Source organism: Triticum aestivum, chromosome 4A (genome assembly GCF_018294505.1).
Source record: "Triticum aestivum cultivar Chinese Spring chromosome 4A, IWGSC CS RefSeq v2.1, whole genome shotgun sequence".
Taxonomy (NCBI): Eukaryota; Viridiplantae; Streptophyta; class Magnoliopsida; order Poales; family Poaceae; genus Triticum; species Triticum aestivum.
In genome coordinates this window covers 609,270,669-609,285,489 of record NC_057803.1, presented here as the reverse complement: position 1 = coordinate 609,285,489, position 14,821 = coordinate 609,270,669, and the positions used below count along the sequence as shown (strand labels likewise).

General features: G+C 49.0%; 2 protein-coding genes across 2 annotated transcripts; one reads left to right on the top strand and one right to left on the bottom strand.

Annotated features, from left to right (window-relative positions):
* Positions 1 to 7,601: 7,601 nt before the first annotated feature.
* Positions 7,602 to 10,696, bottom strand: LOC123087508 (exosome complex exonuclease RRP46 homolog). Its single transcript, XM_044509534.1, has 7 exons — positions 10,369 to 10,696; positions 10,191 to 10,291; positions 9,173 to 9,193; positions 8,873 to 8,945; positions 8,711 to 8,778; positions 8,033 to 8,162; positions 7,602 to 7,940 (listed from the first exon to the last, which is right to left on the bottom strand). The coding sequence occupies exons 1-7, from the start codon at positions 10,580 to 10,582 to the stop codon at positions 7,837 to 7,839; spliced, it is 711 nt and encodes a 236-aa protein (XP_044365469.1). The 5' UTR covers positions 10,583 to 10,696; the 3' UTR covers positions 7,602 to 7,836.
* A 137-nt stretch (positions 10,697 to 10,833) lies between these two features.
* Positions 10,834 to 14,592, top strand: LOC123087507 (nucleolar protein 12). Its single transcript, XM_044509533.1, has 6 exons — positions 10,834 to 11,493; positions 11,593 to 11,651; positions 12,472 to 12,541; positions 12,675 to 12,797; positions 12,926 to 13,054; positions 13,911 to 14,592. Exons 1-6 carry the CDS (start codon positions 10,942 to 10,944, stop codon positions 14,358 to 14,360), a joined length of 1,383 nt encoding a protein of 460 aa, XP_044365468.1. The 5' UTR covers positions 10,834 to 10,941; the 3' UTR covers positions 14,361 to 14,592.
* Positions 14,593 to 14,821: the final 229 nt, after the last annotated feature.

Below are 14,821 nucleotides of genomic sequence, written 5' to 3'. Positions count from 1 at the left end.
ATCCAACTATAATAGCAAAGCTCGCGATACATCAAGATCGTATCACCTCAAGAACACGAGAGAGAGAGAGAGAGAGATCAAACACATAGCTACTGGTACATATATACCCTCAGTCCCGAGGGTGAACTACTCCCTCCTCATCATGGAGAGCGCCGGGATGATGAAGATGGCCATCGGTGATGGATTCCCCCTCCAGCAGGGTGCCGGAACATGCTCCGAGAGGTTTTTGGTGGTTATATAGGCTTGCGGCAGCAGAACTCCCGATCTATTGTGCCCCCCAATGTTTTTAGGGTATATGGACATATATAGGCGAAAGAAGTCGGTCAGGGGAGCCACGAGGGTGGGGGCGCGCCTCCCTGCCTTGTGGCTTCCTCGAAGCTTCCCTGACGTCTACTCCAAGTCTCCTGGATTGCTTCCGTTCCAAAAATAACTCTCCCGAAGGTTTCATTCCGTTTGGACTCCGTTTGATATTCCTTTTCTTCAAAACAATGAAATAGGCAAGAAAACAGCAATTTGGGCTGGGCCTCCGGTTAATAGGTTAGTCCCAAAATAATATAAAAGTGCTTAGTAAAGCCCATAAATATCCAAAACAGATAATATAATAGCATGAATACTTCATAAATTATAGATACGTTGGAGATGTATCAAATACTAACTTTAAATCAAGGCAACATGATATCATGCCCAATATGCGACCCTATCTGAGAGGAACTCGAAGATCCCACCAAGGATAGAAGCGCATATTGAAGACGCTTTGTAAGATGGATATCATTACATCGTACCATTACATAATAGCTGGGAATACATACAAAGGCATACAAATGCCACATGAATACATCAAACATTATACAGAAGAAAGGCATCCGACTATGGATGGAAACAAACTAAAAACACAAATGACATCCATCCTACTAGCCCAGGCTGCCGACCAGGAACCTATTCCTCAATCGAAGAAGAAGCAGAAGAAGAACTCCAAAACATGTAAACATCGCTCTCACGTCATGATCATTGCACAACCTGTACCTACAACTGTTATTGTAGTAACCTGTGAGCCACGAGGACTCAACAATCCCTTTACCATGGGTATCAAGACTAGCAAAGCTTAATGGGTATAGAATGGATAAGTGGTGAGATTGCAGCAAGTGACTTAGCATTGTATGGTGGCTAACTTACGAGTACCAGAGTAGGATGAGAAACTACACAAACTGTCGCAAACTAGTAATGATCAAGAAGTGATCCTGGACTACTTACGTTCAAACATAACCCCACCGTGTTCTCTTCTCGAACTTTCTCGAAAAGAGACAATCACAGTTACACACGCGGTTTGTGTATTTTATTTCGGATCTGATGTCAGGTTCTCTACAACTGAATAATAAAAACTCCCATCTGCCACATAACCGCGAGCACGACTTTCGAAAGATTAAACCCTGCAGGGGTGTCCCAACTTGGCTCACGACAAGCTCTCATGATCAACGGAGGAAAATCCTCCTCCCAGAACAACCCGATCAAGCTCGGAATCCCCGGTTCACAAGACATTTTGACCATGGTAAAACAAAAGCAGCAAGACCTCCCGGCGTGCCGACACCCTGATAGTAGCCGTGCGTATCTCATCTTAGGCCACGACTGGTTGAACACTACGTATGACAACCGAAAACCCAGGTGAAGGGGTGGCACCGCAAGTGGCTTTGTTTTGGACGAACACTCATGAGGAGCACTGGCCTGGGGGTTGATTAAGAGACCTCGGGGGCCGACAGGTCCCTATGCAAGTTTTAGTTGTTATTAGGCAAATGGTAAAACCAATGCTAGGCCTTGCTAGAAGAGTTTTATTCAAAGCGAACTGTCAGGGGGGGGCATAAACCCCAGCCGTGTTAGGAACGCAAAATCAAGGAACATAACACCGATATGATAGAAACTAGGGCAGCAAGAGTGGAACAAAACACCAGGCAAAAGGCTGAGCCTTCCACCCTTTACCAAGTATATATGTGCATTAATTAAATAAGAGATATTGTGATATTCCAAGATATCCATGTTCCAACGTGGAACAACTTGCAAATGCACCTGCAATTAGCAACACTATAAGAGGGGCTGAGCAAAGCGGTAACATAGCCAAACAACAGTTTGCTGGGATGGTGAAAAGGTTAGAGGTTGTTTCATGGCATATTGGGAGGTTTGATAACCAAGTGGTAGGTAGCGTGACATAGCGATAGCATCGAGACAACTAGCATAGCAAAGATAGTAGTGAGATCCAAGGGTGACGGTCATCTTGCCTGAAATCCCGCTAGGAAGAATAACGAGTCTATGAAGAAGACTAACGGGCGTAGACGAACCAAGCGTAGTCGAACGAATCCTCACGGTCGCAACGAAACAGGAACCATCGAGAAGAAGCACAACCGGAAAGAAGCAAACAACAAGGTAAACACCGAACACATAAACATGACATGATGCCCAACCAAGTATGATGCATGACGAAGCTACATGATGCTACACATGGCAAGAGATGATGCATCCAAGAACATCACACCAAAGCAAGTTTAAATGAGGCCAAAAACGACATATAACAATTCCGGTAAGTCCCCATATGCAAGTTTCGAAATTGGCCCAGATCTGAATAACGTATTATTTTGAAGTTGTTAAACAGCAAGTTAATATGCACCATGATGATCTACATGTTTTTCTAGTCAAGTTATATATAAAGTTCATTTAATTCGAAGCTACGGCCTATAAGATATGAGCAAAACAAGCTAAACATGGCATTGATGCGAAATGCATTCAAACATTAAGCAAACACATTGAAAACATGAATGCAACATGACATGATGAAACTACATGCAAAACCAAGCAAGTTTCATATAGAACATGCTCAAAGCGGAGCAACGGTTCAACACATACACTCAAAGCAAGTTTTATATACAATCTGCCTAAAACAGCAAGTAGGCACTTTGCAATCATTAAAACAACATGCTACAGGAACCATATGAGCACAAACTTGATATGCACTTCAAGCACAGATTATATACTTCAAATATCATTAAGGTTCAGGTTTATAGGCATCAATATTAAACCAATATGATCAATGCAAAAAAGCAACTTTATAACATAGATTAGAACTTGGTGAAAAACTGGGCATATACATGAGCAGAGTTAATATGATGACATGTTGGAGGCATGAAACAAAGATGCTACAGCAACTATACATAGCAACCAAGGGCATGGCATCAAAGTACACATAACATAGAGCAAATAACATCAAGGAATCATATGCATATGACTTATGGATTAGCGGGAACCATCAAGACAAGTTTGAATATTATAACAGTTTCAGCAAGTGTAAAACAACAACAGTATCATAGCATATTTGCAAGCTCGGAGCAGAGGTCATGTGATGTCTAAAATTATCAAACTTGGCAGGTGGACAAAGTGCTCATAACATACTTAAATTCATGTAATTGGAGCATCTCCAAAAGAGGCATCACAACATGGCATCATGAAGTTAACAGAAAACTAGAACATCATTTAGGCAAGTTCATAGCAATGAAAACATATGCTACATGACTTTTATATGGCATAAAATGGCATGGTATGATAGAGCATGACATGGACATCAAAACATGTGAACTAAGAATCTCCAGATTACGCATGGATTTGATGGTAGCATCAAGGAAACATAGCATGATAATATAATAGATTCGGACTTAGCAGAACAGTAACAACAAGTATCCCACTTTAGAAGCTTGTGCTAGTCACCACAGGGCATATCATGACATGTGAGTTATACCAATGCAAAGATGCCATGATTATGCTTCTAAAACATGTGGACATCACGCTCAAAAGAAAAAGCACAAAAAAAATAAGAAAACGATAAAATGACAAGTTATAACAGTTTTCAACAGTTAACAGCAACATGCACTTTTTCAACATAGATAATAACATCAAGATGCAACCTAACATGAATACAAAGCACACCATCATGCAGAGCATGAAGAGCAGAACATTTTGACATATCATACACTCCAATCGGATCAATATGCACAATGTTATGAGCCTCACAAGATGCGTACATCTTGTTAAAAAAATCCAGGACTTGGTCATTTTTCTGAAGAAAAAAACAGACGGGCGCAAGATTGTTAAAGTGTGCTCAGGGCGGGATCTAGGGGGTTGCTCACCCATGGTCTTGGCCCAGGTCACTGAAGAGGAGGCAGGCCGGCGCTGCTGGACCGGGTCGCGGGGCCCACGCGAGAGGGAGCTCGTGGTCAACGACGAGGGGCTGGAGGAGGCCATGGCAATGGGGCGGCTGCCGGTGGAGCTCTAGCGCGGCGGCGTGAAGGACTCCGGCGAGCGGAGAGGTCCGGGATGGGGCGGATTTGGGCGCTGGGGTCCCATCTCCGGCGACGGCGGGGTTGGCGTGGTGGAGGCGACGGCAAGCGGGGCTCCAGCGAGCTCGTCGGGGACGGGGTCTGGCAGGCCCTCCGACGAGGTGAGGCGCAGGTGCGGCGACGCAGTGGTGGTGGCGCACAGCGAGCGAGGCGGCGGCGTGGCGGAGTGAGGTCCTGCGGTGGTGGCGCGGTGTAGAGGTGGGGCAAAGGACGAGCGGGCAATGCGGAAGGCGCGGGGCTGTGGCGCTTGGGGGCTCGGGCGTCGTCCGGCAGCGGCGCGCGCGGGGGCTTGGATGGGCCCGCGATGGGCCTGGCGGGCCACGTGGGGAGAGGTGGGAGGTGGCGGCTATGGAGTGCAGGAGGCTGGCGGCGGCGCGGATTCCAAGGGAAGGGTAGGGTTTCCAGTTATGGAGCGGCTAGGCCTTCCTTTTATAGTAGGTAGGCTAGGGTTAGGGGGTTTAAATCCGTTTTGGAGCCGTTCGATCGTCACCGGACGGTCCGAAGCGAAGGGAGGGTTAGGTGAGGGGGTAGTGGGCTGTGTAGAGTGGTTTAGGCCAAGGGAGAGAAGAGCATAGAGGCCCGGCAACAGTTTTCGGATACCGAAAACGTCCGACGTTTGACCGGCTATAATGCCGCTATATGTTTAACGGTTGGGCTACCAAACGGACTCCGAATGCGACGAAATTTGGCAGGCGATCTACCTACAACATAACAACACCGCACGCCAACTTTCATCCCATTCCGAGAACATTATTATCCCACTTATAAAATAATATTTTGGAGGTGCCGCGGGCGCGTGCGAGTGAGAATGGGCTCGGAACGAACGACGGAGAGAACTAGGAGACCCGAACGAATGCAAGGTTTTGAAAACATGCAGATGAAATGCACATGATGATATGGCAAAGTGCAACACGCAAGCGAATGATATGACAACGAGAGTGAATAACTGGATGACCTCTGAAGCATCGGTCTCGGGACGTTACACATGAATAAGCACAAAAGAAACAAACATGGGTTCTTAATAGAATACACCACCTGAATGACAGAGAAACTGCCTTGATAGCCGAGACAAAAGCTTGCAAACAAAAATCTCAATGAGGATCGGGAGTTGTAGACATGGCAATCTGCGGCACATGGAGCCCGGAATGCTTCTACTCCCTCTGTAAACTAATATAAGAGCGTTTAGATGCATTTAGATTACTACTTTAATGGATCTAAACGCTCTTATATTAGTTTATGGTGGGAGTATGTCTGTAACCAGGCAGAGAAGACGACGGTCTCAACATGGAGCGGAGTGGACTAACAAATTGTGTGCCGGGACTTGACGACACTAAGGGCATCTTCAGTCGCGCCTCAGGAAGGCCTCCCCAGGCGTTTTTTTCACGCCGGCGCCGAAAAAACGGCCCAGTCGCGCCTCCAGGAGCCCGATTTTCGCCGGCTTGGGCCGAAAACAGCGCCGGCGGACCCAGCCCGAACCCGGCGCGCTGAGGGGCGCCCAGGGGCGCCGGGCGAACTGTTTTGGCGCGAAAAAGCCGCGGGCCCGCCGCATCAGCGACACGGCTCTCTTCTCGGCCCTTCGTCGTCCTCATCGCCTCGTTTCCCGCGGCGAATCAATGCCAAAGCTGCCGCGCTGCCGCGCCGGTCAGCCTGCACCATTGATGCCTCACGGGCGGCGCAGTGAAGACCGGACGACGCGCGTCCCTCGCCCTCCCTCGCCCGCCACGCGTACACACAATGACACGTGCGCCTTGGCCTATATATGAAGCGCCCCGGCGCACTCGGCGACTCACACTCTCCCGCCGCCGTCGTTCCTCCCTCTCCTCTCCTTTCTTTCGCCGTCCCCAGTTCACACCCATGGCCGAGCGCTTCCCAGGCGACGGCGCGGCGGCGAATGGCTTCGGCCGCCGCCATCTTCATGAAGACGAGGCTCGCCTCCTTTACGAGGCCAAGTACCCGGTCCCGCCGGACATGCGGGTGCCCGGGGCGTGGGGGATCAGCGCGGGCGGCGTGCCGGTGCCCCTGGTACCCACCGGCGCGGCGCGGCGTGTGGAGATCGCACGCATCCGCTCGAACCTGCCGCGTGCGGCGAGGGAGGGGCCATGGTACGCCCCCGACAGCCCGCTCTGGGAACCTTACTTCCGCCGCCGTCAGGCGAGCAGCTCGAGGCCACCAACGGCGTCATGCCCTCCGGCAGGCTCAACGCCGCCGGCCGGCGTCTGTGGTGGGGCGTGCCCGGGCGCATGTTGGAGGCCGTCCTCGAGTACATCGAGGGCGGGAACACACCGCGCCTCGAGTACCCCGCTCCCCCTTCCTTCTCACGCCGCCGGGGAAGCTCCTGGACCCCGAGGCGCATGGAGACCGGGGGGTCCTCCTCCTCGTCCGGCGGCTCGCGCTGCCTCCGCCCCGTCAAGCCGGAGCCCCAGAACACGCCGGTTAGCGCGCGCGGCTTCTCCGACGAGGACGCCATGCGGTGGGCGCGGGACGACTACCTCCGCGACGAGATGGTCCGGCAGCGCCGGGCCCTGGAGGAGATCGCCGTCCGCAAGCGTGGGCGCGAGGACGAGCACGGCGTCGTGGTCCTCGACAGCGACGACGACGCCCCCGAACCGTCCAACCCGCCGCGCCAACCGGGGGAGGGATGCAGCAGGGATGGCGGAGGCGGCGACGACGACGACGGCGGCGGCGGTGACTACACGCGGTTCTACCGCCTCCTCGGCATGTAGAACCGCGTGGGCGGGCGGCGAGGGAGACGGCGGGCGGCGAGGGAGACGGCGGGGTAGCCCGCGGTAGTATTTTTCTTTTTTTGTAAAATATGTTTAAGTTTGAACGAACTCGACGATGTTTGCGTTAAATTTGAGTCGTTTTTGCGCCGTGTTTGACTTTTTTGACTATCCGTGTGCGCCACGACTAGGGGGCATCACGCCCCCAGTGCGCGGTTTAGCGCCGGTGCGCCCCAGGGGCGATTTTTTGCCCCTCCTGGAGGGCCAACGGCTGAAGATGCCCTAAATGGACAGCAGCAAAGAACGATGCAACGATCCACCGGCACGACAAATATGCACGACAAATGGGCGGGTATTTTTCAGGCTTTCAGCCAACAGGTTAACATCAGAATAAACAGCAACCATTGTTGGCATCCACATGTGCCGCAATCTGCTATATAACTACTTGTGGAGCATATATATCCCCGGCTGCTCAATTCAGACCACCCTCTATTCAACCAGGACAACATGGATGGCAATAGATTAGATAATAATTCATTAAAGTTCTACAGAATTGATAGGCCTACAACAGTTCCTTGCTGTATATCCAACGGTTCACCATTCGCAAATGAAGCTAGTGCCACATTTTCCTGCAAAATTGTTCCACGCGCACGCTTTCCATGCCAACACAACCACGCCCCAACGTCCCCAGGACAACACGGTGACGTTTCACTACATCACGCCGAGTTCCGATGGCGTCTCTCTCAGAGATAGTCAGGCGTGTGCTTCTGCAAGGTGGTCCTCATGAAATCTGAGATCCGCGCGGATGCGGCGAGGCCCCTCTCTATACAGTTGAAGTAATCGTCCTCTGGACACAAGTGGAACAGATCAGGATTAGAACGGCAAACAAGGCCTAGAAGAGCACGGAAATCCAAGGCACGGAGCCAGATAGGGCCGTACCGGACATCACTCCGTGGGTGATGGAAGTAATCAGGCCCCGTTCTGACTGCCCATCTTTCTGTTGTGCTTCTTTCACATCGACAGACTTGCTTGAATTGGGGAACACCAGGTGAGCAAACGATTTCAATTGCTGCAGCAGGTTGTGACGAACAAACAATATTTCAGTTCCTGTGCTGCCAAAAGTATACACTAATACAAGTTCTTGTGGTATGAAAGTACTGGAATTTTTTTACTTTGATCTTGAAGAACAAGACATTAGAAAAACAAGTAACACAATAATTTTTTTGAATTTTGGTAACACAATAATCAACTTGTCAAGTACACACAATCAACATGTGCAGTTAAATTTCTGTTTGTGTCGGCACTTGCAACTACACTAAACACCATCAAAAAGTAAATCACGTGATCTCAGAAAACAGTTGTTAATGGCAGTGCCCCACCTACAGACTACAGTAACTATGGGTTTGGAGGGGCTCTGCAAATTAAAACTGTATTTCTCCCTAGGAACTAGAAATTCTTATGCTAAGCATCACGTAAAATTAAAGCAGCATATACTTGACAAAAGTTTGAAGGGCACACCAACAACCAGCAACATGATAATTCCTGGAGGGAGGATCAGATAACATTTTGCGCTTCCATTTCGGAGTGGAATTCAGATGAAAAGGAACAATTCCATACCTGCTCTTCTGCCTTGCTTGTGTCCAAAATCACATCACCATCGGCCAACACTCCGCAGCCAATTGCAACTGCAGCACATAACCTTGTCAGTGAACATACAAAATTATTGAAGATACCAGCAAGAGGTTTAATCAGTGAACATAGAGAAATTAGTAAACTTACCAGCAAGATGTTTCATAGGGATGCCAGCAAAAACAAGGGCAGCACAGGAAGCATTAATTGCACATGGAAGAAGCTAAGGCACTGTCAAGGGCTACTCTTGATTGAAATAAGATACAGATTACGGAATTTGTCAATTTGCAATGCATATTGGAACTTCCCCCAGTTCTTGCCAATCATTTACAGCCAACAAAAATGGTTTGTGAGGCAGTGCAACACAAAGAAATACGTGTCATAACTCGCAACACTATGGTGACATTAGGAATTAACTACATTATCAATTAATTAATGTATAAAGGATACAGAACCATCGTCACCCATAACCTGCCCAAAAAACAAAACCAGGATAAGGAAAAACAATATATGCAATGGCATGGTACTCCCTCCGTCCCAAATTAAGTGTCTCGGCTTTAGTACAAAGTTGAGACACTTATTTTGGGACGGAGGGAGTACATTAATTATAAAATGACCAATCAACAACATTAATTAAGTTCTTTGAAAACAACTAGTTGCAACTTGCAACAATGGTTGCAGAACCTAACCCCGCCGAGTGCAGCCATTTCCAACAGCAGCATGTATATAGCTTACAAGTATGCAGGAACACATTTCAAATTATTCCCTAGCAAAATTCCAAGGAAGTGGCCATCCTAGTTATTATTATATCTTGTGTGTTGTGCAAGCACAGACATAAGACTCACAGCCCGACTAGCGATCCCACAAAATTGCCCCTTAGGAAAAAGGCTGTCATCAGGTGGGCTAAATGTGCTAATGGTGGCGACAGAATGATGCACAAGGCTAGAAATAACCAGGGATGAATTAAAACAGTATAAGCTATGGCATGAATAATACACAGAGTATGACGCAAGTTCACATCACTTTCTTTGAGAAAATAGCAAGCTTCAAGCACCGAGAAACAGTTGCAACATGCAACAACGGCTGCAAAACTGAACTCCATCTAGTGCAGTCATTTCCCACAGCAGCATGTCCCTTTCATGTAGCAAACAAGAATGCATTTCAAATATTTCCTAGCAATATTTCACGGTAGCGACCGCCCTAGTTATTATATCTTTTGTACTCGTGTTTCACAAGCAGAGACATGGGATTTGCAGCCCAAGTAGCAATTACATTGCGCGCCCACAAGAAATACAAGATTTCCATTTGGGAAAACGCGGCATCAGGCAGACTAAATGGACTAACGCCGTGGCAACACGACACAACGCGCATTTAAGGCCACGCATCACTGATAAGCTGTACAGCCAGCAGTGATGGCACATGTGTACAAAGCAAAAAAAAAAGCAAGAGCAAGCAGAGGAAGGCTGACCTGAAGAACGAGGGAGGTGGTGGTGTTGGGGTGGACGGTGAGCAGGCAGATACTCTGCAGCGTCCGCTTGAGCGTCATCTCGTACTCCTTCTCCTGCCTCCCTGCCAACAATCAAACAACCATTTCAGCACTGCCGCACTGCAAATTCGAGAGAGAACAAACAGCCGGTGACACTGACCGATCTGCCCGGTCTTGGGCTTCCAGACCACCTCGATGGACGCCTTCTCGGGGTTCTCCCCCTTGCGCGTCCCCGGCCGCGGCCCGTACACCGCCGCCACCACCACCGTGTCCCCCTGCGCCCACCGCGCCGACCCGTGCGCCCGCTCCAGCGGGTTCCGCGTGCACGAGTACGCCCGCAGCTGGTTCGCCTTCCGACCTCCCGCCCGCTCCATCCCTCCCTCCCCTCGCCGCCGCCGGCGCTTCCTCCCTCACTCCCCACGGTCCCCTCACGGCGTCGTAGGCGGCGGCGCGGCGAGACGAAACCCTAGGTAAACCCTGGCGCTCTGCCCAGCCCCCCGCCCCCCGCGGCTGATGAGGGGGCTCGCGGCAGGGCCAGGGACGATCTGTGCCGTTGGTGACAGATCGGACGGGTGCGGTCGCTCGAGACCCTCCGGGCCGCACGTCTATTTTCGGAGGATGGGTGGGTGGGCTCCCCACGGTCGCGGGCCAAATAAATTTCTCACCTTTTCTTCTCCTCGCCGCCGCCGCCGCCGCCCGCAAACCGCCGACGCCGACGACGAGGACGAGGGAGATGGCGAAGAAGGGGAAGGACGCCGCCGAGCCCGACGCCAAGGCGGCGGCCGTCCGCTCCCTCTTCTCCGCCGACAACCCGTTCCGCCGCAAGGAGTCCGCTCCCCCACCGACCCCCGCGTCCGCACCCGCCGTCCCCGCGCCGGCGCGCAAGCCCCGGAGGCGGCCCGAGGCTGAGGCGGAGGCGGAGCCCGCCGTGCCGTCCCGGAGGAAGCGGAGCGAGGAGGATGGGGAGGGGCCGGCGCGGCGCAAGCGGAAGCGGGACGAGGTGGAGGCCGGGTACGAGCGGCGGACGCTGGGGCGGGCGCCCGCGGACGACGAGGAGCGGCCGCGGCCGGTGGTCGGGGCCAAGAGGAAGGCGCCCCACGACGTCGAGGCGGCCGCCTCCGGCGGGGAGGAGGAGGACGAGGCGTTCGACGACGAGGGCAAGCTCCTCCGGACGGTCTTCGTGGGGAACCTGCCGCTGCGGACCAAGCGCAAGGCGCTCACCAAGGAGTTCGCCGCCTTCGGCGAGGTCGACTCCGTCAGGATCCGCTCCGTGCCCCTCGGCGACGTCAGTACCGTCCATCAGATTAGATTCCTGCTTATGCATTTGTGGATAGTTTTTCGCCTTGGTGTGCTAATCAATCATCTGTGCGTGTGCTTTCTGCAGACCAAGATTCCGCGGAAGGGAGCCGTCATCAAAGGCAAGATCAATGACGCGGTCGACAAGTGAGTGCATTGTTACATAATATAGATTGCTAGCAGTGCATTGTTCGGGTTATTATTGCGTAACAAGCTGAATTTATGCTATACTTGGATAGATAGACGATTTTCCCCATCTGCTTTGTGCTGGTTGCCATAAAATTTTAGTTGGAATTTCTTAACGTAAGAAGCACCTGATTGCAATTAGAAATTCAGAGCTGCCCCTGTTGTTAGAGCTTGGCTTTTCTGTGCTACTCCTGCAATGACTAATTATTCCTCTGTACACGGTTAAATGGCCTTAATTATAACTTGGTGCTACATTTTTTCCCTTTGTTTTTATTAGCTGTTAATATGCACAAGTTGTTATGTTCTATTTAGTTCCAGTTCATACTTGAAAGATAAAAGTATCTCTAAGTGCTATTCAGCGTCACATAATTTTCGTGAAACTATTCCTTAGTCCCTTGTTCACACATGTATACTTTCCATATGATAATAAAGCAAAGTAACTCATTGTTTTCACTTTTAGTTTAGTCCCTCTGCGCTGTTATGCCGCTTAGGCTATATATGGTACTGAGCTGAATGCACAAATATCTAGTAGCACAGTGACACCAGAAAGGCACATCCTTCACAGAATTCCATTTTGGTCACAAGTACTGTATTGTAAGGGTTTTCTTAGCTTTCATGTTCTTGGTATAAATAGTACTGCCACTCAATATATGTCCAAATTAATAGACCACTGTGTTGTAAGACGATGATGGAACACAAGGAATTGTTTAGCTGTTTTGTGCTACAAACGTACTGTATGCCTGCTGCTTTTCCAACTCTTATCGTCTTATATTATTTGCAGTGTACATGCCTACATCGTCTTCAAAGATGAGCAGTGTGCGCGGACAGCTTTATCTCACAATATGGCACTGGTGTGTTCCCTGTCTTACAAGTTACAGCTGATAACAAATTGCTTCGTAAAGCTTAAGTACATCTTAAGAACTTTCTGTGCCATATCCCATATCTACTAATACAATGTATCTATCTGAATTTTGAATCCTCTAGTTCAATGGCAATCACATCCGTGTTGACATGGCGTGTCCGCCTCGTAAAAAGCTAAGAGGAGAAGGACCACTTTATGACAGAAAGAGGACAGTGTTTGTTGGTAACCTTCCATTCGATGTAAAGGTATGTATGATGTGTCCATTCTTGTATGGCTCTTTGTTGTTCTTTTTAAAGAAATGATAGCAGTAGCACCACAATGTCCATATAAACTAAGTAACCAATGTCAACTTTGCTTCTTGGTGGCACATCAGGATGAGGAGCTCTACCAGCTGTTCTGCGGTCCCAGTGGGCCACAAGGTGATGTTGAAGCTATACGTGTTGTCAGAGATCCAGATTCAAGCCTAGGAAAGGGTATCGCTTATGTTCTATTCAAAACAAGGGTATAATTTTCTTATCCTTCATCTTCCCGCTTGAGTTATTCTGAGTTCTGACTCTTTGCAACAGTCAAAATTTGTCGGGTGCATAAGTAGTTTATTAACAGTAGAATTTGTTAATTCTTGTGTGATTGTGCAAAACATTCCTTGAAGATAGTATCGTTAATCATGTCATATGGTTAAATGCTAGTATTACATGTGAAAAGAATGAGTTCAAGACTTCCTTGCTAACTACTCCATTTCTATCCATTTCTGCGACAAGTAATTATGGATGTAGTACATATTTACAACGGAAACATCAGTTTATAAGCAGGCTGTAAATATTTAAGCCATTTGTAGACTCACAACCCAATACTTGCTGAACTGCATCTCTACCAACAGAGTTCATTTATGGTGTCTTACATTGTCGAGTGTTGATTATCTTTAACCTACTGAGCAGAATGGAAAAACGATAGCATCTTGTAAGTGTTGTCCAGAAAAGTTTATGTTGAACCAGTTCAGTTATAAAATACTTACAGTACTAAACTCCATGCCTTCAGTTATAAACTACTTAAGAGTAGTAAACTCCATGCCGGATAAGTATTTCTACTTTGAAGGCTTATTATGATCCTGGCTTGTCAATTGCATCTGTTTACTAGAATTGTCCAGTCAGTTCATTACTTTATCCACTGATAATATACAATATGCACTTGTGACATTGTGACTTACTATGGTACTCTGTTTTCTGAGGAACATAACATCTTATAATGAATGACCTTTGGCTATCATCTTGTGAAATGCTCTGAACAATTTTCCACATTCTCTGCATACATTGTTATCTCGTCAGGATCTCATAATAATTGTTTTAATGTGTGTTACGCAGGAAGCTGCTAACTCTGTTGTCAAAAAACGTGGCCTTAAGATCAGAGATCGCTTTTTGAGGCTCACCCACGCAAAAGCAATCGATGCGACACCAAAGAAGACAGATTCTGGGAAAAAGCGCGGCACTCCAAAACAGAAGGCACCTTTCACGCCAGGCAGCAAGTCCCGTGAAGGCAGCGACAGCAACAAACGCAAGGCGCCGGCAAGCCTGTCTTACCAAGGCCTGAAGTCGACCAAATCTGGCGTCGTGAAGAAGGTGAAGGTGGCCCGGCGCCCCGTCAACCAAGGGAACCAGCAAGGCAGGCCTAGCGAGACGGGACAAAGCAACAGTGCCCGCAAGGCCAAGCGGCCCGCCGTGGCAGCCAGGAAGGCGAAGCAACTGAACAAGAAACGCAAGCAGGACGGCTCGACGCCCGAGAACACGCACCGGAGCAAGAAGGCGAGGAAGTAGCTGTCCTGTGATGGATCATTCCCTTCGTTATGTAATAGGAGTGTCAAATTTTGGACAAGATGAGTCCCTGATGGCCTTTGGTTCAGCGAGGGAAGAAAAATACGAGGTTGATGTTGCTGATGTAATGCTCAAAAGAGTCGAGTGTAGTCGTTTGGTACTTGCCTTTGAGGTCTTGGCCCCTGTACTAATGTCAAAATGATGCTTATCTATGTAACATCATGTACTGACACCATTTTTGCCTTGCTTGTTTCTCATGCTGATTCCATGTCATTCAAGTGATGGAACTACAAGTAGCATGTTTGGTCAAAAAGAAAATTCATTGGTCTTGGTAAATACCTTTTGGCATGGTTTTTTTTTTTGAAGGCTTTTGGCATGGTTTTAGTTCCAATGGAACAGAGGGATTTTGATTCTCAAGCTCAAACATGGGTTTAGGTTAACGCTGCGTTTGGATGTCCATATTG